We start from the raw sequence: 25,223 nt of genomic DNA, 5'->3' as shown, positions 1-25,223 counted from the left end.
TGTTGCCAAAAAATCATTCAGAAGCTTCCAAACACATGGCATCATCATATGGGCAGTCCAGAATTGTTTAAAGGCATAGTAATCTTAGTGTATGTAAACTTTTGACTTTGCAGTAAGTAATAAAAATGCCTTAAAACATTCTCTCTCTCTCATTATTCTGGCATTTGGCAAATATTAAAAATGATGGTAATCCTAATTGACCTAAAACGGGAAAGGTTTATTCTGATGTCATGTCAGATATTGAGAAAAACATGCATATGTGTCTTTTTATATAGTGTATGTAAATTTCTGGTTTCAACTGTATATATACTGTGTATATATATATATATATATATACATACATACAGTACTGTGCAAAAGTTTTAGGTAGATGTAGAAAAACACCGTAAATTAAGAATGATTTCTCAAATAGAAGTTCTAGGTGTTTAATTTTGTCAATTAACAAAATTCAAAGTGAATGAACAAAAGAGAAATCTAATTTAAAGCGCACCTGTCAGCAGGATTGTGCTCAGTAAACCACATACACTGCCAGGTGGGTGACATTACACTGATTAAAATGATACCTTAGATGATGAAATCCGTCTTGTGGTTCTTTTTTAATCTTTATTTTCAGTTTGGAGATAATGATATTCTGGTGCTTCGGGGTGGCCTGTGGGGTGGCTCTATCTGGTGCTGACAGTGTTTGTGGTTTACTGAGCACAATCCTGCTGACCAATATTTGGTGTTACCACCCTTTACCTTCAAAACAGCATAAATTCTTGCACAAAGTCAGGGATTGTTTAGGATTATAGTCAGTTTTATGACTAACCAATTATACTAAACAGGTGATGATAATCATCCTTTTCATGTGTATGGTGAAGCATAGTCATTAACTGAAACTGAAACAACTGTGTAGGAAGCTTAACACTGAGTAAGGAACTGCCAAACTCTTCTACAAAGGTTATGGAAGACAGTTTTATTTTACTGGTCATACCAAATGGCAAGACTAAGCACAGTAAGAAGACAAAAGGTAGTTATACTGCATCAGCAAAGTGTAGCATAGTAACATAGTAACATAGTTTGTAAAGCCGAATAAAGACTTGCGTCCATCAAGTTCGACCTGTTAGTTCTGTAATTGCTAAAGTTGATCCAGAGGAGGGCAAAAACCCCAAATGATTTAGCCAATCTTCACCTGAGGAAAAATTCCCTCCCGACTCTGAAACCAGCAGTCAGAATAAATCCCTGTATCAACCTACTATTTTATTTTATTTTTAAGTATATGCTGAAATCTGCCTGGTATCTAGAAATGCATCCAGTCCCCGCTTGAACTGGTGTAGTGAATCCGACATTACCGTCTCCTCACTCAGTGAATTCCATATTCTCACTGCTCTTACCGTAAAGAACCCCTTCCTATGCTGGTGCTGAAACCTTTTCTCTTCCAGTCTTAGTGAGTGCCCTCTTGTTACCGTAATATCCCTCCTTTTGAACAAATCCCGGGCAAGATCTCTATACTGTCCCCTAACATATTTGTACACATTTATTATGTCCCCCCTCAACCTTCTCTTTTCCAGGCTGAATAGTCCTAGTTTTGCCAACCTCTCTGGGTATTGCAGTCCCTCCATTCCCTTTATTAATTTTGTTGCCCTCCTTTGTACCTTTTCAAGCTCATTTATATCCTTTCTATATATTGGGGCCCATAACTGAGCACAGTATTCCAAGTGTGGTCTGACCAGTGCTTTGTACAGTGGAAGAACAATGTTCTCATCCTTTGCAGCTATACCTCTTCTGATACATCCCATTACCCTGTTTGCCCTTACAGCAGCGGCCTGACTTTGGGCACTCCAATTTAGTTTGCTATCAATCAAGATGCCCAAGTCCTTCTCCATCTCTGAATTCCCCAATGATTTCCCATTCAGTGAGTACTGGTGACTTCCATTTTTCCTTCCCATATGTATGACCTTACATTTCTCCTCATTAAACCTCATTTGCCATTTAATGCTCCACCTACCCAGCTTATCCAAATCCCTCTGTAGGTCTGCACTGTCCTCTTTTGTATTAATTGTTTTACATAACTTTGTGTCATCTGCAAATATTGATATTTTACTATTTATCCCGTTGACTATGTCGTTAATAAAGATATTAAATAACATTGGGCCTAGTACAGACCCCTGTGGTACCCCACTAGTGACGCTTGCGCCGTCCCTCTCACCTCCTCGCTCCCCGCGCTCCTCGCTCGGCGTCCTCCAGCGCTCCTCTTCCTGCTGCTGCCGGCGCGCGCAGCTTCCAGGGCACTGTGCTTAGGGCGCGCGCACGCGCTCCCTCTCTCTTAAAGGGGCCACGCGCGCCGTCCTAAGGAGTTCCCGGCCAATTGCCGGAGGACCTCCCATATATAAGGCACCTCCTCCAAAATGGAGGTGCCCGAGCAAAAGTTGTTGCACAGTGTTTCTTACCTCTGCTTCAGCCCTCAGGTCCCGCTGCTAGCCTGACTATCAGTCCTGCCTGTTACCTGCCTGTTACCTGCCGTGCCTGCCAGCCCGCTCACCTGGGAGCACTTGCCTGTTGCCTGCCTGTTACCTGCCGTGCCTGCCAGCCTGCTCACCTGGGAGCACTTACCTGTTGCCTGCCTGTTACCCGCTTGTTACCTGCCGTGCCTACCCGGAGGCTCCTGCCGTCACTTGCCGTGACTATCTGCCAGCCGACCTAGAGACTCCTGCCGTCACTTGCCGTGACCACCTGCCAGCCCACCTAGAGACTCCTGCCGTCACTTGCCGTGTCTACCTGATAGCCTACCTGGAGGCTTCTGCTTGCCAGCCTGCCTGCTGTGCCTACCTGCTATTCCGGTCAGTCCCTGCCATCTGTACCGTGGGAGTCACCTTCTCCCTTACAAGGTCATCCCCAGAGTAGCACCTGGTCCCTTTGCTCTGTCCCTTCCTGGTCACGGAGTCGTTAGCCGCCGTACGACCAGGGTCGGTCTGAGTTGATACTTAGTTACGCCCCCCTGGGTCCCTCCTTGCACCGTAGCACAGAGGTTCCACCTCCCGGACCCGTAAAACAAAGTCTCTCCCAAGCAAAGATTTCAAATCAGACTGGTGTTTCTGATCAATCTTTTTTTGAAGCTGCACCAAAAAATTGGAGACTGTTGAGGACTGTAGACACAGGACACTAAGTGTAGCAAATGAAAGACACATCATGCTTACTTCACTTCGAAATCGGAAGATGTCCAGCAGTTACATCAGCTCATAACTGGCAGCAACCTTTCACCCAGCTAAACCCATGTATTGTTCAGAGAAGTCTTCCCAGAAGTGGTCTTCATGGAAGAATTGTGTCCAAAAAAAACATATTTTCAGCATAGAAACACGGTCAGGCGACTCAACTATGCATGAAAACTTACGAACTGTGATGCAGACAAATGGCAGCAGGTGCTCTGGACTGATGAGTAAAAATGGGAAATATTTGGCTGTAACAGAAGACAGTGACATCACCAAAGGGTTGGAGAGCAATACAGTAATGAGTGTCTGCAGGAAACAGTGAAGCATGGTGGAGGTTTCTTTGCAGGTTTGGGACTGCATTTCTTCAAATGATGCAGGGAATTTGGTCAGGATTAATTCTGCTCTGACTGCTGAGAAATACAGGCAGTTGCTTATCCAACATCAAAGGCTATCAGGTAGGCGTCAAATTTATTTTGTAGCAGGACAACAAACTGAAAAATACAACCAATGTCATTAAAAGGGTTTTCTGGTTTGATACAAAATTCAGCAGTGACTTCATATGACTGTGGACTTCTGAATCGTGAGCGCACGCTGTCATGATTCTCTGGTATTCTCGATGTTCAGTTTGTATACTTGCAGTCATGTGCCAAGTAAACTCATCTGGCAAAAAAACACTTCTATTGAGGGGAGCTGAATAAGTCTAGCCAGTAAGTGACCGCAAGTATGCAAATTGAATTCATGTGGTCATGTGACAGCACGCTCACACCAGGAATACTGGGAAATTGTGACAGCATGCACATCACATCCTGTCACAATTTTACAGTCTGCAGTCCCATAGAGTGAATGCAGACTTTTGTCCCTCCCTAAGCAGAACAACACCTTTAAGAACCAACCTGAGAATTAAGAACAACAAGCAGGGCTGTGGAGTCGAAGTCGAGGAGTCGGTGTCCATTTTGGGGGAGTCGGAATCGGAGTCGGTATAAAATGGACCCACTCCAACTCCTAAAATATATAATAAATTGGGTATAGTAATTCAATGCAGTTTGTGGGGAATATTTTATTCATAAGAATTTGGGAAAGTTCTGAAATGTCCTATAAATGTCTGTCCTATTCCTGATCTAAGGGTCTAGACTTTTAGCTGAGATCAATCTGTGCTACAGTAAATTTATCACTTAAAGATGAGCCATGTATGAGGGAGTCAGAGTCGTGGAGTCGGTGTCATGGAAATTGAAGAGCCGGAGTTTGAGTCGGAGTCGGAGGTTTAGCTTGCCGACTCCACAGCCCTGAGAACAAGGAGTCCTGGAAATGAAAATATGGCCACCACAGAGCCCTGATCATGGAGTCTGTCTGGGATTACGTAAAGAGACAGAAGTATTTGTGCAAGCCTAAATCTTCAGAAGATCTGTGGTTAGTTTTCCAAGATGTTTGTTACAACCTCCCTGCCTAGCTCCTACAAAAACTGGGTGCAAGTATCTAGAAAAATTAATACTGTTTTGAAAGCAAAGGGAGGTCACACCAAATGTTGATTTGCTTAAAATTTCTGTTCTGCTTATTCACTTGTACTTTGTTAATTGATAAAAATAAACATTAAACACTTCTATTTTTTAAAGCTTTCTTACTTTACAGAATTTAGACCACATCTGCCTAAAACTGTCAGATATAGTAGAATTCTAAAATAAAGTAGCCAATACACTAATAACAGAGCCATTCAGTGTTCACATAATATAGCCATAACCTGTCAAACAAAGCTGCATAAATACTTTCATATTACGGAGCCTTCTATGGGCCCATAGTTTACTCTTTGTGTGCTTCTGATTCTGTAGATATGAATCTACAGTCGAGGCCAAAAATTTTGAGACTGACACAAATTTTGGCTTTCAAGTTTGCTGCCTCGTTGTTTTTAGATCTTGTAGTCAGATGTGTCTATGGTTACTGAAGTACAATTATAAGTATTTTATACGTTTTTAATCTCTTATTGATAAATACATCAAGTTTTTGCAACAACTGAATATTTACAGTGCTGTTCCATATTTTTCAAGACTTCTGACCTTCGCAACTGGATATCAGCTTTAGGGCCAAATTCTGACTGATGATAGCCCATTCTTACCTACTCAGTGATTGGAGTTTATCTCAATTCTGTGTTTTTGTTTATACATCTGCTTTTTGAGGATTAACCACAAGTTCTCAATGGGATTGAGATCTGGAGAGTTTTCAAGCCATGGACTGAAAATGTCAATGTTTTTTTCACTAAGACATTTGGTTATCACTTTTACCTTTTGACATGGTGCTTCATCATGCTGGAAAAAGCATTGGTCATCACCAAATTGTCTCTGGATCAGTGGGAGAAGTTGCTCTTTTGAGGCTGTAGATATACCATTCTTTATTCTTGGCAGTGTTCATAGACACAATTTTAAGTGAGCCCACTCCATGGATGAAAGACAACTCCATACATGAAGGGATGTTTTACTGTTGGCTTGACACAGGCCTCATGGTACTGCTCACCCTTTCTTCTATGAACAATCTTCTAGATGTCCAAAACAATCAGATGGGAACTTCATCTGGAAGAATGATTGTCCTGAGAAGAAACGGTGAGCGCTACCATGAGTCCTGTGTCATGCCAACAGTAAAGCATCCTCAGACCATCCATGTGTCGGGACTTGTCATCCAAGGGAGTAGACTCACTAACAATTTTGCCTATCGACACTGCCATGAATAAAGAATGAAATCTAAACCCCCTCCAAGAGAAACTTCTCTCAATGATTCAGGACCAATTAGTGATGAACAATGCTTTTTCCAGAAGGATTGAGCACCGTGTCACAATGCTAAAGTTATAACTAAGTGGCTCGGTGAACAAAAGATTGACACTTTGTGTTTATGGCCAGGAAACTCCCCTTATCTCAATTCCTTGAGATCCTGTGATCAGTCCTCAAAAAGCAGAATGACAAAAGCACAGAATTTTGCGAATTGCAAAAGTTTTGATGTATTTGTCAATAAAGTTTAAACCTTTTGGTTTTTTTTCACCTGATAAAGACGCCAGTACAGTGTTGAAACGCGTTGTGAATAATAAACCTTATTATCTTCATTATTGAAGAATCAGGTTACTCCAGCAGGGCAGCCCACCTTATGTGTTTTATCCAACTGTATCCAATATTTCCTGGAGGATTAATCCACTAGCCATGGGGCAGTAGCAGCTGTTTTTCTTTATGCCTACATTGGAGGTATGCCTGTCGCCTCTCCACCATGTGAACTTTAACCAAGCACTTACTATCACCCTATTGTGCGCTCTGTTCCCCACATCTAGATTTCTTCATCAGTAAAAATTTGAAAACATTTGAAATTCTTAAAATTGTACTTCAGTAATCATACAAACATCTGACATAAAAGGCCTAAAAACACTGAAGTTACAAACTTTGCAACAACCAAAATTTATATCAGTCTCAAAACTTTTGGCCATGATTGCGAGAGTAAAATGTTTGTCCAGTGGCCTTTATATGTTTTCACTGTTATTCAATATGGCAAAGAAACCATACAGTGGCAAAACTAACATTTTATAGGACTCTGTTGGACCAAGTTCATTCTTGGTGATTCACTGCATTGTGAATGACGCAGTATTTAACCTCGGCTCTTAAATTTTACATGATTTTAAGTATACACCTAATTGTTTCAAACCACAGTATGGCCCATTCCCGGGATTTGTGCTTCTTTTATTAGCGATTAAATTGAACAAAGGATAAAACCAAACTTCTGAACCGAATGTGTTACGGTGATCCAAGTATGATGAAAAGTTAGAAATGTTATTGTAATTGCGCTGGCCTCTACTTTGTGCAGCAGTGATGCAGCTCTGACAAGTTATAAAGCTGTGACACCTTGATAGATCTGCCCTAGGTGTCCGTGTTTGATTAAAACGAAGATCTACTGGGGAAAAACTGGTAAAGTTATTAGATGGTGACTCATGAGATAAAGGTATTTTCTTTGGCGGGAGGATTGGCTCCTGCTAATCGCACACTACTCGGTGTATACCGTCTTTTAGTGGATGATTCACAGTCTCTTTCTGTTTTTAGAGCAATCATGTCCCGTCTTGTCGTTTATAATAATAGAGCGGGCGGCTTTTCTTGTCAAACATTGGAAATTGGACACTTCCAGCATTTTCTTCTGCATGCTTGCGCTATATTGTTTGTTTTACATTTACTATTTAATGAGGATTTTCACGGAGACTTTTAAAGCAAAAAGTAAGACCAAACAAAAAAATGTGACATTAAAGGGTTTGTAAGAGAGTGTGATGATTTAATGTACACACTTTATTAGTTACTCAGTCTTGAATAATCATTTTAGCAAAGTTATTTAAAGGGAAACTGTCACCAGGTTTTTGCCATCTAATCTGAGAGCAGCATAATGTAGAGACAGAGACTGATTTCAGCGACCTGTCACTTACTGGGCTGTAGCTGCTCACTGTACTTTTGTTAACATCACAGTTTTATCAGCAGGAGATTATCACTAGAGGACTTGTAAACCTGCTGCCATACAGTCCTCCATATTAATGAGCTCTGTATAACCCCTCCCCCACCACTGATTGGTAGCTTTCTGCTTATGCAGTGTTCACAGAAAGCTGCCAATCAGTGATGTGGGGGGCGGGGTTATACACGGCTCAGCAATCAGAGAAATGATAGATTTTATCAGCCCAGTACGTGATACATTGCTGAAATCAGGGTCTCTGCCCCCTACATTATGCTGCTGTCTGAAAGGGTACCAAAACGTGATTAGGGATTCTATTTAAAAGATAGTTCATATGCTGAACTGAAATGAAGGTTCTACAGGTTTGTCATCCAACAGTATCCATTTCACACATCTTGGGTGCCACAGTGAAATGCTCCATTTTAATAGTTTTTAAATATACGATATGTGTAATGTGACGTTTGCACATGAAACTCAGTGTATACCAAAAAGAGCTTAAAGACTTTACTTTTTACATTTTTTTGCTTTCCTTAGGATAGGCCATTAATTTATTATTGGTTGGGTGTCGGACCTCTTTGACCCCTGCTGATTAGCACAGTGGCGGGTTACCAAGGTTGCAGGAAGTTCCCTTTTACATACAGTAGGACATCCCACATTCTGTGCGGTCGTGCCTAGTGCTGCAACCTGTCCCATACACTAAGCACAGCTCTGATATCCCATGTCTGCATTGCTAACACAGTCTACACCAGAAATCTGCCTCCACTAATCTTTCCGCAACCACCACCAGCTCGTGCGTGTGTTCAGCTAGTGAAATCTTGATGTGAATATTTTGCTGGTCCATAAGTAATCTTAAAGGGGATATCCAGCTTGCAAGACATAAAAAAAGCCAATGGTACTCCTGAATGCAAGCTTAGGATGGACAAATTTAGCGCATTGTAGCCAAAATGTGGAGAAATTTGCTGATGGCAACTTTTTTAGAAGTTCATTGCCTGGCTACTAAAAACTGGTTCCTGCCATTTTGTAGCTGCTAGAGATGAGCGAATCCAAACTTAAAAGTTCAAGGTTCGTACTGGACACTAATGGCGCTAAACACACAGACTTCTCCCGGAAGTCCGTTGCAATGTTTGGAGTTCCAGAGGAAGTACAGAGAAAGGGAGAATTTTTTGTTCCATATCCAAAGTTCGGGTCTCCATTGTTTTCAATGAGGTTCGAGTTCTGGTTCAAGTTCGGATATAGTTGTGGTAAACAAACCAAACTTTGGACTAAAGTCCGGATCGGGTACCAGAACCAAAACTTCCACTGGTCCGCTCATCCCTAGTAGCTGCCCTTTAGGATGTGTTCAATTTGATTGTGACTTGTGAACACACCCTAAAGGGTTGTAATCAACTTTGTATTTCAGGAACGAGCCACTCGCCAGCTTGTCGAATTCAGAGGGGTGGGTGGTTGCTCCTGATGGAGTGACAGTTCACGTCAGCAGGATTGTTACTCTAAGGCTTTGTTCACACATCATGGTTTTTTCAGTGTTTTTTGCCGCAGATTTTTATGCAAAATTTCAGCTGCCTTTTGCAGTACCAGCAAAGTCTATGCAAAACCAGAATTCTCTGTTCACACATCATGTTTTTTTTGTTTAGTATTTTATGCCTTGGTTGGGTTTTTGGAAAATAGAGCATGTCACTTCTTTCAGAGTTTTTTCAGAATTTTTTTACCCATAGGAAGTAATGGGTGGTGAAAAAAAAAGGCTGAAAAACGCAGGTACCATTTTTTTCAGCGTTTTTTCAGCGTTTTTGATGGCAAAGTAGAATGAGGTTCTTTTTTTTTCACAGAACTTTATGTACATGCGTAAAAAGGGACAGAAGGACAGTGAAAAAAACGCATTAAAAAAGCAAAACTGCAAGAAAAATCTTGAGAGATCAGGTTTTGCTGCAGATTTGTGACACAGAAAAAAACATGATGTGTGAACATAGCCTTAGGGTCAGAAGTGTGCACTGTCGGATAGGTGCAAGGTACCATAGAACTGCTTCTAAGGAAAAAAAATAGGTGGCTGGGAAAAGAGGAGGCAGGGAACAGAGGGGACTGGGAACAGACAGAGCTGGAAACAAAGGGGGCTCTGAACAGAGGAGGCTGGAGACAGAGGAGGCTGGGAACAGGAGGCAGGGAACAGAGGGGGCTGGAAACAGTGGTAGCTGGGAATATAGGGGGCTGGGAACAGTGGTGGCTGAGAATATAGGGGGTTGGGAACAGAGAGAGAGCTGGGAACAAAGGGGGCTAAGAACAAAGGGGGCTGGAAACAGAGCGGTCTGGGAACATAGGAGGCTGGGAACAGGAGGCAGGGAACAGAGGGGGCTGGAAACAGTGGTGGCTGGGAATATAGTAGGCTGGGAACAGAAGGCAGGGAACAAAGCGGGTTGGGAACAAAGGGGGCTAAGAACAGAGAGGGCTGGAGACAGAGGGGGCTAGAGACAGAGGAGGCTGGGAACTGAGGCGGCTGGGAACTGAGGCGGCTGGGAACTGAGGGGGCTGGAAACCAAGCGGGCTGGGAACAGAGGAGGCTGTGAACAAAGTGGGCTGGGAACAGAGGAGGCTGGGAACAGAGGAGGCTGGGAACAGAGGGGGCTGGACACATTGGTGGCTGGGAATATAGGGGGCTGGGAATATAGGGGGTTAGGAACAGAGAAGGCTGGGAACAGTAGGCAGGGAACAGAGGGGGTTGGAAACAGAGCGGCCTGGGAACATAGGAGGCTATGAATAAAGCGGGCTGGGAACAGAGGAGGCTGGGAACAGAGGGGGCTGGGAACAGAGGAGGCTGGGAATGTAGGAGGCTGGGAACAGTGGTGGCTGGGAATATAGGGGTTTGGGAACAGAGAAGGCTGGGAACAGAGGGGGTTGAGAACAGAGGAGGCTGGGAACATAGGGGGCTTGGAACAGTGGGGGCTTGGAACAGAGGGGGCTGGGAACAGAAGAGGGTGCTGGGAAAAGAGGGTGCTGGGAACAGAGGGAGCTGGGAACAGAGGAGGCTGGGAAAAGCAGCAAAATCCTGTCCGAACTCATTGTATGAAGTGCGCATGTTTGACCCCTGCTCCCATAGCAATTTTATTGCTAATTGACCTCTGGGCAATTAGCAGTAAACAAAATACAGAAAATAAATGATCGGAGGAGAATGAAGGCAGATAGAAACAGCAAGTAATTTGCGTTACTATTATTTAAAATGAGAATAACCAGTTAAAGTCATCAGTAACCTAGTTCTAGTACTTCTACTCCTAATATTTTTCATTGACCAAATTTATCTCCTGATAGTGATTCTGCTCTTTATTTTTTATGGTTAATACGTATGAACATAATGTAATCCTTCCTAATAATTCTAAACGTAGAATAGGACATCAGCCTTAAATCTAAGCCCGCTCCATCTGTGATATTTTCCCTTTAAATTCTTAAGTTCTTTTTTCCCTCACAGGGGCAGTCTTGTGATTTCTGCGATTCTTCGGATCCTAATAAAGCACATCCTGCTTCCAATGCCATTGATGGCACAGAACGATGGTGGCAAAGTCCCCCGTTATCCCTGGGCTTAAAATACAATGAAGTCAATGTCACTATTGACCTTGGACAGGTAAGCAGCATTGGACCATATTCACATATTATCAAGTCTTGCAGTAGTTGATTACTTCTCAATATAAATCAACCATCAGCTTTCTATATCTAAACCTCTGTCCGTGGTGCTGATGGTGGGAGTAGTGAGGTACCATATTTTACAATTCAATTAAATAGCTGAATTATATGTGTGAAATAATTGCTCCGTCTCAATCACACATTATAAACCATCAGCAATTTTTCTTCTGGTTGCAAAAGTTGTTTTAGTCTTTGTTGATATAATTATTAACCAGAGAGATTGTGGGTATGAGTGATTTCTGCTATATGTCATATCAGCATCAATGGAATGTGAAGGTCATGGGTATGTATTGCTAATTACTATATTAACTCAAAAAAATCAATCTGAAAATATTTCTAAGTGGTAATAAAGAAAAGCACATTTTTTTGTGGGGACATGTGGTCACAGCATTTGTAAGTTTCCACATGGGGCATGAGAGATAAATTTCTTTAGATATGATCGATACTTTATGGTGCTGTATGTGTGATAGAAATGTTGATGTATATTATAGATATCTTACTGTATATAATGTGTGTGACTATACAGCATTTCTTCTTAATTATCCCAAACATACATTCCGTAGGCCAGGAGCAACATACTTTTTTTTTTATGATGACTTTTGAACTTGAGTTCTTCTTTGGGTGGTCAACACAGACTATTGTTCGTATAAACCTGAATGTTGATCATATTTGGTAATTGATGAATGGCTGTTATTTACATCTTATATCAGCTACTACAGCGTATTGTCTGCCAGTTTTGCAGTACAGCGACTCAGGGTCGTTGAACAATGGATGTTTGCTAGATAAGTTAAATACCATCGTAGGGTGTTTGCCAGTCAACATTGGGGGATGAGCTGTGGATACTCGAGCATTGTGAATTAATATCATGATCCCTGACCCTTGACCTGTGGATGTGTGCTTGAAAGGACAATTGTGAACTATAAAAAGGGGGTCTCTGCGTCTGTTCTGGGAGACTTTACAAAAAGACAGCCAAGACAGACTCTTCAGCACAGCAACCAGGACACATGGCTCCATCAAGAGGAATACAGATCTGCTCCATTCACTATCACTGAACTCTCAGAGACGTTATGAGCAAATCCAGGTAGGGACAATCAAGTTACCTGGTCACATACCTCATTGCTCTATTCCCGGCGGGCTAGCGGAAGGGTGAGACTCTGTAACTTGCACCACCTTGTGTATTTGCTGGGACTGTTCTATATGTTATTGTCTGTTTGGTGGTTCAATAAAGTATTGCCACACTATTTACCCTCAGCCTGTGTTGTCTGAGTAGTATGATGCCCACAGAAAACCCTGTGTCTTCACATTTGGTGGCAAGCAGTGGGATACTACTCAGTCCGCTGGGTCCGGGGGAAAATGCAAAGGACTGGTGTCTGTAGACACCGTCCAAGGGCTCCACCACCAGGGTGGTATATAGACAGACCCAGCAGACCATAGGTGGGGTATACACAGCAGGTTTCGGACGTCACCATGTCCAGCACCAGCTCGGCCTTGGGAGGAAGACCGGAGGGAAAATGAAGCCGCAACAATAAACGGAGACTACAGGAGCTGTGCCAGCTTCAACGGATCGAATACTGGGCCATCGACACTCGGTCGGATTTGATACAGGAATTGGTCCGTTGGGATGCCCAGAATGTCGTTCAGGACAATGAAAACTCCACTGAGGTGGACCCAGGGGAATTAAACTGTTTGCTAAATCCAGGATCCATTGGTAGTCTGGAATCAAATACCCAGTCCCAAGCAGCCCGAATCAAGGAATTGTTGATCGCATTGAGCCTCAAGCGAAGAGAGGGCTTGTATTATAGGATCGGTTTTTGGAGCTCCGGACCAAGTTTCAATGATGGCCCACAACCAATTAAATCATCTTCACTACAGAGGCATGCCAGTATTTAATGAGTCAAACACTGAGGTTGATGAACATCTGCAAGATTTTGAGACCCTGATGCTAATGCACCAGGTACCCACAGCTGATTGGGCCAAATACCTGTGGACTAGTTTGACTGGCCGGGCACAGGATGCTGTCCGGTCGCTTGGGCCTCAGGACTGACTGGACTATTGAACTGTTAAGGATACCCTGTTGGCACTTTTTACTATCATCCCGAGAGATATGGCACCAAGTTCCGGACTTTGTGTCGCCAGAAGACCTCCTATGTAGAATTTGGCAGTCAACTCCGACAACACTGCAACCGTTGGCTCGATGACCGCGGTGCCCACTCTGCTGATGCCCTCCGGGACGTGATCATTCTCGAGCAACTTATGGAGAAAATGGCCACAGAAATACGAGAGTGGGTAGCCGACCGGAACCCTGAAACTCTAGAGCAAGCAGCCCGATTAGCCGATGAATTCACAGCCAATCATCCCCACTGGAGACCCGATATGCCCACCGATCCCAGGAAACCGCTGAACCAAGGAGTCGAGCAGCCACCAACCATTCAAGCAGGACTATCCTGCTACCCAGCAGAAACCCCTCCACGACAAATGTTTACAAACAGGACCCGTGATTTTCCCAACCAAGAGAGCTGTTAAGTATGGGCACTTTGGACGCATGGCCAAAGATTGTCTACAGGGCCAGGACCCCATGCCTGGACCCCATCTGTCAACGTCTGCCAAGACGATCCATCAGGGTCTGAGGGACGCAACCCTCAGGATACATCAGCAGAGTAGGACATGATATTCCCTGTTCACATTATATGGCAGGTTGACCACTGTACAGCAGCCAACCTCCATAACCACTTCCATCCAGTCAAGGTCAGTGATATCAAGGCCCAGGGACCTCGGAAAATTGGGCTTCCATCACCCTTGCCAGTTCAGATATTGCACCCCCAGATCACCAATTACCAGGCTGCCAAATGACTATCTCTCTGGCTGGGGGTCAGCGCCTGGGGATTGGGCGTATTTATGTGGGCAATTTACTGACCGATGTACGGAAAAAGGAGCTGGTGGAGTTTTTCCATTGGTACAGCCAGATCCACAACATCGAACTGAAGAATCGTGGGGGAGGCGGAGCCGCAATGTTTGCCTTCATCAGCTTCCAGGATCTGCAGGGTGCTGAGAAAGCCGTGTGTGGACACAATGGATACGAGTTTGGTTCTCGTAAGTTACGTATGGAGTTTCCCAGGTCAAGCCAGAGACCATGGGTAGAATATGGAGAAGTCCCGCGGAGGAACGAACACCATTCCCGGTGAACTGAATACAGAGTCCTCGTCTCCAAGCTTCCTCCATCGGGAAGTTGGTGGAATCTAAAAGATCATATGAGAGAAGCTGGAAGTGTCTGCTATGCTGATGTGTACAAGGATGGCATGGGGATTGTGGAGTTTATTCACAAGGAAGATATGGAATATGCTGTGAGGAAACTGGATGATACGAAGTTTCGTTCTCATGAAGATGAGACCTCTTACATTCGTATCTGTGCTTAAAAAAACTAAAAAAAAAAAAACATGCTGATGGACTGTGCCCAATAAGGGTGATAGGAAACCTATCATGTCTGGCTAATTAAGAAGGGGGAGGTATGTGACAACACAGCATTTCTTCTTATACCTGACATACATTCCGTAGGAATAACAAATCTGTAGCGGCATATAACCACCAGATTCTGACACTTAAATATTAAAACATCTGACAATTTTATTTGTAGAATAATAAAAACAAATTAAAAAGACAGGGTAGATAACCTCCACGCCCTCGGAAGAAGCGATCAGCGAAACGGCGTCCGTCGGGTGTGGGGAGGACACAGCTGTCTCCAGCGTCCCTGGGACCTATTTCACCACTAGGTAATGGATTTCTTTCCTTCTATTGTGTAGCCTTGTGGACTTAAGGTGGATTAGCTAACTGCATAGCCTTGTCTAATGGTCTATTATACACTAGGACTATGTAGAGAGTACTCACCCTGATGCACTTGCATATTATTTTGCTGAGTATCTCCTACTTTTTTCCTCTGGTTACTCATTTTGGAAGGGATATATGTGATATACGTTAATTTTTCATTTTAGGATCTATCCTTTACATTTTTTTGACATTTGATTTAAGGTTCCTTTTATACGTATGCTGCTCTGTTATATATCATGTCACAATCCATGAGATAATACTGTGTGTCCAACCCCATTTTTTTTTTGGAGGTTATGTACCCTGTCCTTTTAATTTGTTTTTATTATTCTACAAATAAAATTGTGAGATTTTTTAATATTTAAGTGTCAGAATCTGTTCTTTTCTGGCGGTTATATGCCGCTACAGATTTGCTGTTTATACAGTATTTTAAAGTGTCTGACTTCATGACTTTAGACTTTTTTTGAGTATATACATTCCGTAGGCCAGGAGCAATATACCTTTATTTTTATGTTGACTTTTGAACTTATATTCTTCTTTGGTTGGTCAACACAGACTATTGTTTGTATAAACCTGAATGTTGATCACTTGAGTAGATATTTGGTAATTGATGAATGGCTGTTATCTACATCTTATATCAGCTCCTACAGCATATTTTCTGCCAGTTTTGCAATACAGCGACTCAGGGTCGTTGAACAATGGATGTTTGCTAGATAAGTTAAATACCATTGTAGGGTGTTTGCCAATCAAGATTGGGGAATGAGCTGTAGATACTCGAGTCTTGTGAATTAATATCATGGTCCCTGACCCTTGACCTGTGGATGTGTGCTTGAAAGGACAATTGTGAACTATAAAAAGGGGGTCTCTACGTCTGTTCTGGGAGACTTTACAAAAAGACAGCTAAGACAGACTCATCAGCACAGCAACCAGGACACATGGCTCCATCTCCATCAAGAGGAAAACAGATCTGCTCCATTGACGATCACTGAACTCTCAGAGACGTTATGAGTAAATCCAGGTTGGGATAATCAGGTCAACTGGGTGAGACTCTGTAACTTGCACCATCTTGTGTATTTGCTGGGACTGTTCTATATGTTTTTGTCTGTTTAGTGGTTCAGTAAACTATTGCTCAATTCTATAGGTGATCAGCTGCACTCAGAGGGTATCTTTGCAAAATCCGTTTTATTTTAACAGTTCACCACAGTGTTAAAGAAGTAGATGACAGATTAAAGCGACAAATAGGGACATTTCGACCTTACATTCGGTCTTTTTCAACCGTCGCTGGAGGAAGAGACACATAAGAGTTTAGACGTGCTATACATTATATATATATATATATATATATATATATATATATATATACACATATATATATATATATATATATATATATATATATGTGATTCATAAAAATACTACAATAACAAGTATAATATATACAGAATTTAAGCAATAAAGGTAGTACCCAAGGAGGGATTATATGTAGCAGCATGACCAGTATGGCAGCAATTTATACAAACAGCATGATAAGGTATTCAAAATACAGGATATTTTTAAGGGATGGCATAAATTAGATCACTCAGATATTAGAGTAATAATACATATGGGTGTAATTCTTCAAAGGGTCAGGTAGGCAAGGTGAGAGGGACATGAACTGAGAGAAAGAGAGGGAGGGAAGGGAGGAAAAATGAGAGGGACAAAATGTACCAACCTAGATCAGGGGCTGTTCAAGTATAGAAGAGGTTCATAAGTTCACATGAGCAATGTTGGTGCAGGGGACTGTGGGCAAAGAAGACTAGTAGTACTATGTAATATCCTCCGGTGAAGGAGTATATATAATAATAGATACTGACCATAAAAGCTTGTTTTCCAGAGGTATAGAGCCATTTGCGTTTGGTGTGGTGCTGTAGCGTCATTGGTGTCAGTGTGGGTATATATGCTCTCAGTGCCTATCGCTTCCGGTGTCAAGGCACCGGAAGTAGGCAGATGTCAAAGCGAGGTCCGGGGCGCTGAGTCTATAATGCATTTGCGGGAGAGCGTGCATAGTGGAAGTTAGTTCCGGTGTCAGGGCACCGGAAGAGATCTTGCCATGTGAGCCAGAGCGAGGTCTCAAATGCAGACTCCATTGCGCTTGAGCAGGCAGCGTCAGGAGGAATAGGGCACTGAAATTTATGTTTAATGGTGTTTAAAGGTGTTTAAAGGGGCTGAGCTGGAAGATAGTATAGGATGGTCAGAGTGGAGATGGAAATGGGGTTGGCACCAGTGGAAATGAAGGTAAATGGAAATGGAGATGAGGTTGGTACCAGTGGAAATGAGGATGAGGTATTGAAAGAAAATAAATTAAAAAAAAAAAAATAATAATAAATAAAGATAAAGATTTCACTAATTGGATCAAACCTAATTGATGGATTTCTGAGGAATTTAGCATTGAAGATCATGTGGACAGAGGAAAACAATGAAAGTAATGAAAATAAAAATAAAGATAATAAAAATAAAAAAATACTAAATAAAAAATGAAAAATAAAAAAAAAATTAAAAAAATAAAAATAAAAATGAAAAGATCAAAAATAATAATCTCTTTTAGTAGTCTAATGTGATTGTCTCCCCTTCTGGGCCTGTTGACCTGCTCAATTATTTGAAACCTAAGCTGGGATACAGTATGGTTGGCGGCCATGAAGTGGTGGGGTAATGGGAACCACACTTTCTTACACCTGATGGTAGACTTGTGACTTGCTCTCCTATCCTTCACTTACTGCGTTGTCTCATGGACATTTCACCACATAAACCACGTAATTGGTATTGCAAGTGTAAAAACCTTTTATGGGGTATCTCTTGCCTGAATTTGCATGGACAACTTTCCTAGATTTTATTACAGCAGAGTAGGCGGCACAACTCAGGCAGGGGAATGTGCCTGTTCATTTTGTGCCTAGGAAAACTTTATACAGGTGATTTTGATAGGCTACCAATGTCGGCTCTCACTAGGTGATCTCTGATGTTCCTGGGTCTTTTTGTGCAAATAAGGGCTGGGGTTTTAAATGCCTTTATTTGAGGATATGCCCTAGAGAGTAGTGGCCAGTGTTTTCTGATAGTGTTGTAGAGTTTGGGCATAATGGGATGATGAGTATGCACAAATGGAATACGCTCAGGTTTAGGTAGTGATGAGTTTGCTTGTGAAATATTCAGTGGCCTCAACCTCTCTTGTTCCAATGATTTTAAGGGGTAACTACGTTCTGTGAATTTCTTAGTCATCTCATTGAGACGGATGGGCAGTAGTTCCTCGTCGGAGACTATCCTCGAGATCGGGATCGGGGTAGGCTATCCCTGGTGTTACGTTAGTGGCAGCTAGTGTAGAGTAAAAGATTGTTGCAGTCAGTAGGTTTTGTGTATAGATTCGTCGTGAGTTTACCCTCAGTATCTTTGATTACCAGTGTATGGGGTTTTTGTTGCATCAAAGTTGAGTGTGAATTGAAGCTCAGAGCGGATCGAGTTGAGGAAATTGAAGATGAAAAGCTGGGATTCTGGTGTGCCATTCCATATACAGAATACATCGTCAATGTATCTGAACTAGCATTTGGTGTGCCTGACAAAAGAGTTATTGGTGTAAATAAATTCTTGCTCAAATGCACCCATAAGCCGGTACTACATTGGAGCCCATGGCGGTACCTTGTATTTGGAGGAAGAATTGGTCTCCAAATAGAAAGAAATTATCATGTAGCACTATTGATAAACATTCAATACATAACAGTCTTGAGGTGTTGAAGAAGTTGGAAGTTGTTAATAATTTTTGGACCGCTGTGATACCAATGTCATGTTTAATGGAAGTGTACAGACTATTTACATCGAGTGTGACCAAAAGACTGTTGGGGAGGACATCCGTAATTTTTTTGATGGTTTGTAAAAAGTGCCCTGTGTCCAAGACAAAGGAACGGGTATTTTTGATCAACGGGGTAAGGACTTTTTCCAGGAATATTGACAAAGAAGATAAAATGGAGTCTGTAGAGCCTACAATCTGTCATCCAGGCGGGTTAGTAAGGCATTTATGTATTTTAGGAAGAATGTAAAAAACTACGGTGACAGGATGAGGGCTTGTGAGAAAGGTGGCGTTTTTTTGTCTATGGTGTTAAGGGCGAAATGTTTAGCAAGTGTCCGTTCGATTTTAGATTTAATATTGGTTGTCGGGTCATGGTTAATTTTTTTGTAGGTACGTGTCTCTGAGAGTTTTCGTGAAACCTCGTCAAGGTACTGTGTTTGGTCCATGACCACAAAAGCTCCACCCTTGTCGGCTGGTTTGATGATAATGCTCCTATTGTTTCTAAGGGAATCAATGGCCGATTTTTCGATAGTTTAAATATTAGTAGTGCTAGTTGAAAGGGAACCCCTTTGGTGTTGGGTCAAGATATTCTTAACGTCTCTATGTATGAGATCTATGCAGGTCTCAGCTGCATGATATGTCAGAGGTGGATTAAAGGAACTCGTGTTAAGTATCCCTAATCGTGAGATGTTTATTTCTGGAGCAGGCATTCCCCCGATCGAAGGAATCCGGTTCCTTGTAGTTTCTTCCCGAAAGCCGAAATGCGTCTTTAGTCTAATTTTCCAAAAGAACCGCTGGAGATCTTGTTTCAATTTGAATTTCTCACAGGGTGGGGGGGTGGACAAAAGGAGAGGCCGCGTTGGAGTACTGTCAGTTCTGTGGGGCAAAGGGTGTACGGCGAAATGTTGACCATCATGCTGGGGTCTAACCTGAGATCTGGTCACCATGCGCTCCCTGATGTTAACGGGCGGCCCTCCTGGTTGGTCTCCTCAGGGTGGTCATGTGTAACCCCTCCTGGGTTCACATCTGCCTAAAAAAACAGTTCTCGTTGTGGGAGCCAGTATTGCCACACTGTTTACCCTCACCCTGTGTTATCTGAGTAGTATTTTGCCCACAGGAGACCCCTGCGTTTTCACAATATGTTTCTGTATGTATGATCTATTGCTTTATTTGTGATAGAAATGATGATATATATAACTGCTATGTTGCTATACTTTATATGTGGCAGGTATATGATGTATGATAGATTTGTTTCTATAAGTATTGTGCATATTTTGTGTGCCTGATTGATTGATTCTGTATTCATGTTAAACTACATTATGTATATTAAAAATGCAGCTGTTTGTATGATTAAAATGTTTCTGTATTCTGGTTGCTAGGTTGTAATGTTTCCCCAGGACATGGCTCATCATAGGAAATGAGAAGTAGATTATGATTGACCTTAGGACTTAATTCTTGATAACTTTTAATTGAAGGCGGTCAGCGTAAAGTATGAACTTTGACATTGAACACTTTAGCATTTTATTCTTATACATTATTTTCTTAAAATACAGTATGAATGTATGCAATAGAGAAATAGGCTTTTATTTATTAATGCATTTGTGCCTCATGCCAAAATAATGTCTGATCTGCTCTGTGACATATTCTTTAATTTGCAGTAATTTGCATCAAACACGTCAGTTTAGAAAATTAGGTTGAAAAGTTGGAGTGACCTAATGCTTGTCCTGGATTTAGACACATTTATGAAATGCAACTTTACAAAAAAAATCCACACAGGACTTAGTGTACAAAAAGGGCCGTCCTAACAATGTGAAAATTAATGGCAACGATGCATGACATTACGATAATGTGGATACATGGCTTTCACAAAAATCAGGGTCAAGTAGGTTATGAATCCACAGTCCAATGTAAAAAGAACTTGGCGTGTCAAGTTTTTACATTGAATGATGCATGGTATTTTATGACAAATTTATCAAAAAAGGGAGCTTGCAGATATAAAAATTTTCATAACATACAGTACATACCAAAAGTTTGGACACACCTTCTCATTTAAAGATTTTTCTGTATTTTCATGACTTTGAAAATTGTACATTCACACTAAAGGCATCAAAACTATGAATTAACACATGTGGAATTATATACTTAACAAAAAAGTGTGAAACAACTGAAAATATGTCTTATATTCTAGGTTCTTCAAAGTGGCCACCTTTTGCTTTGATGACTGCTTTGTACACTCTCGGCATTCTCTTGATGAACTTCAAGAGGTAGTCACCGGAAATGGTTTTCACTTCACAGGTGTGCCCTGTCAGGCTTAATAAGTGGGATTTCTTGCCTTATAAATGGGGTTGGGACCATCAGTTGTGTTGTGCAGAAGTCAGGTGGATACACAGCTAATAGTCCTACTGAATAGACTGTTAGAATTTGTATTATGGCAAGAAAAAAGCAGCTAAGTAAAGAAAAACGAGTGGCCATCATTACTTTAAGAAATGAAGGTCAGTCAGTGCAAAAAATTGGGCAAACTTTGAATGTGTCCCCAAGTGCAGTGGCAAAAACCATCAAGTGCTACAAAGAAATTGGCTCACATGAGGACCGCCCCAGGAAAGGAAGACCAAGAGTCACCTCTGCTTCTGAGGATGTTTATCCGAGTCACCAGCCTCAGAAATCTCAGGTTAACAGCAGCTCAGATTAGAGACCAGGTCAATGCTACACAGAGTTCTAACAGCAGACACATCTCTACAACAACTGTTAAGAGGAGACTTTGTGCAGCAGGCCTTCATGGTAAAATAGCTGCTAGGAAACCACTGCTAAGGACAGGCAACAAGCAGAAGAGACTTGTTTGGGCTAAAGAACACAAGGAATGGACATTAGACCAGTGGAAATCTGTACTTTGGTCTGATGAGTCCAAATTTGAGATCTTTGGTTCCAACCACCGTGTCTTTGTGCGACACAGAAAAAGTGAACGGATGGACGCTACATGCCTGGTTCCCACCGTGAAGCATGGAGGAGGAGGTGTGATGGTGTGGGGGTGCTTTGCTGGTGACACTGTTGGGGATTTATTCAAAATTGAAGGCATACTGAACCAGCATGGCTACCACAGCATTTTGCAGCGGCATGCTATTCCATCTGGTTTGCGTTTAGTTGGACCATCATTTATTTTTCAACAGGACAATGACCCTATACACACCTCCAGGCTGTGTAAGGGCTATTTGACCAAGAATGAGAGTGATGGGGTGCTACGCCAGATGACCTGGCCTCCACAGTCACCAGACCTGAACCCAATCGAGATGGTTTGGGGTGAGCTGGACCGCAGAGTGAAGGCAAAAGGGCCAACAAGTGCTAAGCATCTCTGGGAACTCCTTCAAGATTTTTGGAAGACCATTTCTGGTGATTACCTCTTGAAGCTCATCAAGAGAATGCCAAGAGTGTGCAAAGCAGTCATCAAAGCAAAAGGTGGCTACTTTGAAGAACTTAGAATATAAGACATGTTTTCAGTTGTTTCACACTTTTTTGTTAAGTATATAATTCCACATGTGTTAATTCATAGTCTTGATGCCTTCAGTGTGAATGTACAATTTTCAAAGTCATGAAAATACAGAAAAATCTTTAAATGAGAAGGTGTAAGGCGCTGGGTGGTTGCTTGATCTGAAATGGGTTCAGTATCATCAGTGGATTTGGTGGTCTCCCATTCAGGTTCAGCCAGGGCTGATGTTGCACAGCATCAATGTCAGTCCCAACACCTAGCTAGTGCACAAGATGTGCAAGTTGTATCTCAGGTGTTTGTGCCTAGCACTATGAAGTATAGGTTGCGGAGGGAGTCAGGGCTCCGGCAGCCTAAGTCCAAGATGCATCACACTGAGCATGCCCGTGACATGGCGGACCATGATTGGTGGTTCAGGAGCCAGCTGATCCAGTGACCTGGCACCGCCTGATTGGTCACAGGTGACGTCACCAATGGTGCGACAGTGGGGCAGGGCTTAGTCTTTAAAAGGCCCACCCACAAACATGGCGGCGTGCTCAGATCATTGAGCATGATGCTGTTGTGTGGACGTCTGTGCTCCACGTGTAGTTTCCTCAGGCAGGTCTAGTGAAAGTAGGCAGGTAGCTTCGCCTTGCAGTCTGGCTCTGTCAGAGGGGGTCGCCTTACACCCTGAGCAGCCTGCAGACGTCCTACTCCCTGTAGACACCTGTGGACCACGTGGAGAAATACTCCTCTGTCCAGTAGCACGCCGGCAGAGGGCACGTACCCGTCAGCGTGAGTCTTACGCGCATCTTAGCGCCAACTCCTATTGCGTAGCGCCTGTATCGAAGACAGGGCTACTGCTTTTCCCCCGGTCGCACGTCTCCCTGCGGTTCTTGGAGATTGTGTGAACCGCTGAAACCCACTCCGTGTGCTTTAACACGGAGTGGTTTATCAGTTAAGTAGGTGCTATCCCGGACGCTCTTCTCCCGTGCAGTTAACGGAGATAGAGCGAACCGCTATACCCGTTCCTGTGTGCAGAAACACGGAAGGGTTTAACATTTAAGTTTGTCGCTTTCCTTTCCACCCGGAAAGTGTTCGGCAGCAGTCCACCAGGCTGCATTGCGGACCCCGGGGTCGGTTGCATTCCATTATATTAAAGTTTTTTGCAACCGCCCCCCTAACAGTATCTGAGCGCCAGGGTCTTGCCGAACATGGCCGACAATCAGCAGCTGCAGCGCTATATACAGCAACTGGAGACCAGACTTAGGTCTCTGGAACAAGCTGTCCCGGTTGCTGATACCACTGCAGTAGCTACCCAGGCGGCTTCTTTAGCAGCCACTCGGCTGCGACCACTGCAAGTGCTCCATTACCCCGCTTTGCCCTTCCGGAAAAATTTTCTGGGGACAGTAAATTCTGCAGGGGTTTTATTAATTTATGCTCCATACATTTGGAGATGATGGATGCACGATTTCCCTCCGAGAGAGCCAAAGTGGGTTATGTCATCTTGTTGCTCTCCCACAGGGCTCTGGAGTGGGCTACTCCACTGTGGGAGCGGAATGATCCGGTCGTGGCTAATGCAGGTCTTTTCCTTAAGACCTTAAAAAGTGTTTTCCTGGGGCCTCAGGTCACGCATGATACGGCTCTTAAGCTGCTTGCGTTGATCCAGGGTTCGGCCACCGCCAGCCACTATGCCATCCAGTTCAGAACCTTTGCGGCTGAACTGGATTGGCCTGAGTGGTCGCTAATCCCGGTGTTTTGGAGGGGACTGGCTGGGCATATTAAAGATGCTCTAGATACCAGGGAGATTCTAACCTCTCTGGAAGAGTTAATCACTCTCGCTAACCGGATAGATCTGCGTCATGCAGAACGCAAGTTAGAGAGGTTTCCAGACCTCGGTTTCGGTTGGCACCCTCTTTCTCTAGGCCTATCTCCAAACCCGCGGCTCCCGTTCCGGAGCCTGAGACTATAGATATATCCCAGACTATGTCTAAACCCCCTCTTTCCCGACCTGCACATCTCTTGGAGTACCCCGTTAATAAGGTTTCCAAGCGGTCAGGAAACGAGGGAATCTAACCGCCGTTGGAGGGGGTGTGTAAGATTCTGGGATTTCTTCCTCCAGATTACTGTATGAGGTGACATTGTCCTTCGGAAACACCATGATTACTGCCAAGGCGTGGGTGGATTCTGGAGCCGATGGCAATTTCTTGTCATCTACATTTGCCCAGAGGCATGCCATTCCTCTGTCGTTACTGCCAAGGGCAATGAACATCAGGGTGGTAAACGGTTCTCTGCTGGACACACAAATCACTCACCAGTCTGCCCCCCTCACCATGTCGTTTCCTCAGGGTCACTGGGAGGCTATCTCCTTCCTTATTATCCCCGGGGGATTAGATGAGGTGCTATTGGGTCTGCCGTGGCTACGTCACCACTCTCCACACATTGATTGGAGTACAGGGAGAATTTCTTCCTGGGGTAAGGATTGTGTGCCTCAATGTATGGTTACAGCTGCCCGGAGGGTAGTCTGGGAGCCGTCTCTTGACTTGTCCGCTCTACCTGAGCAATATCGGAGTTTCGCGGACGTCTTTTCCAAAAAGGCTGCAGAGACTCTGCCTCCCCACCGACAGTATGACTGCCCTATTGATTTGGACCCCGGTGCGCAGCCTCCTCGCGGTAGGGTTTGCCCCCTGTCTGTACCTGAGACCCAGGCCATGTCTGACTATATCAAACAGAACTTGGCCCGGAGGTTTATCAGAAAATCGGTCTCTCCTGCGGGAGCGAGGTTTTTTTTCGTCCAGAAGAGAGAGGGTGATTTACGTCCCTGCATAGATTA

The 25,223-nt window shown here is 43.2% G+C and overlaps 1 protein-coding gene and 1 pseudogene across 1 annotated transcript in view; both read left to right on the top strand.

Moving 5' to 3' along the window:
- Window positions 1-25,223, top strand: part of LAMA3 (laminin subunit alpha 3) — a 244,789-nt gene that overhangs the window by 8,278 nt on the left and 211,288 nt on the right. Inside the window, exon 2 of the mRNA XM_073679182.1 lies at window positions 11,092-11,244. Coding sequence (XP_073535283.1) covers window positions 11,092-11,244 — 153 coding nt within the window. The remainder of the gene's footprint in view (window positions 1-11,091; window positions 11,245-25,223) is intronic.
- LOC141264432 (serine/arginine-rich splicing factor 9 pseudogene) lies at window positions 13,495-14,878 on the top strand (annotated as a pseudogene).

The sequence above is a fragment of the Phyllobates terribilis genome, unplaced genomic scaffold, assembly GCF_046119375.1.
Source record: "Phyllobates terribilis strain yellow unplaced genomic scaffold, ASM4611937v1 Scaffold_4__5_contigs__length_816908805, whole genome shotgun sequence".
NCBI classification, from domain to species: Eukaryota; Metazoa; Chordata; class Amphibia; order Anura; family Dendrobatidae; genus Phyllobates; species Phyllobates terribilis.
This window is presented reverse-complemented; position numbering and strand designations above follow the sequence as displayed.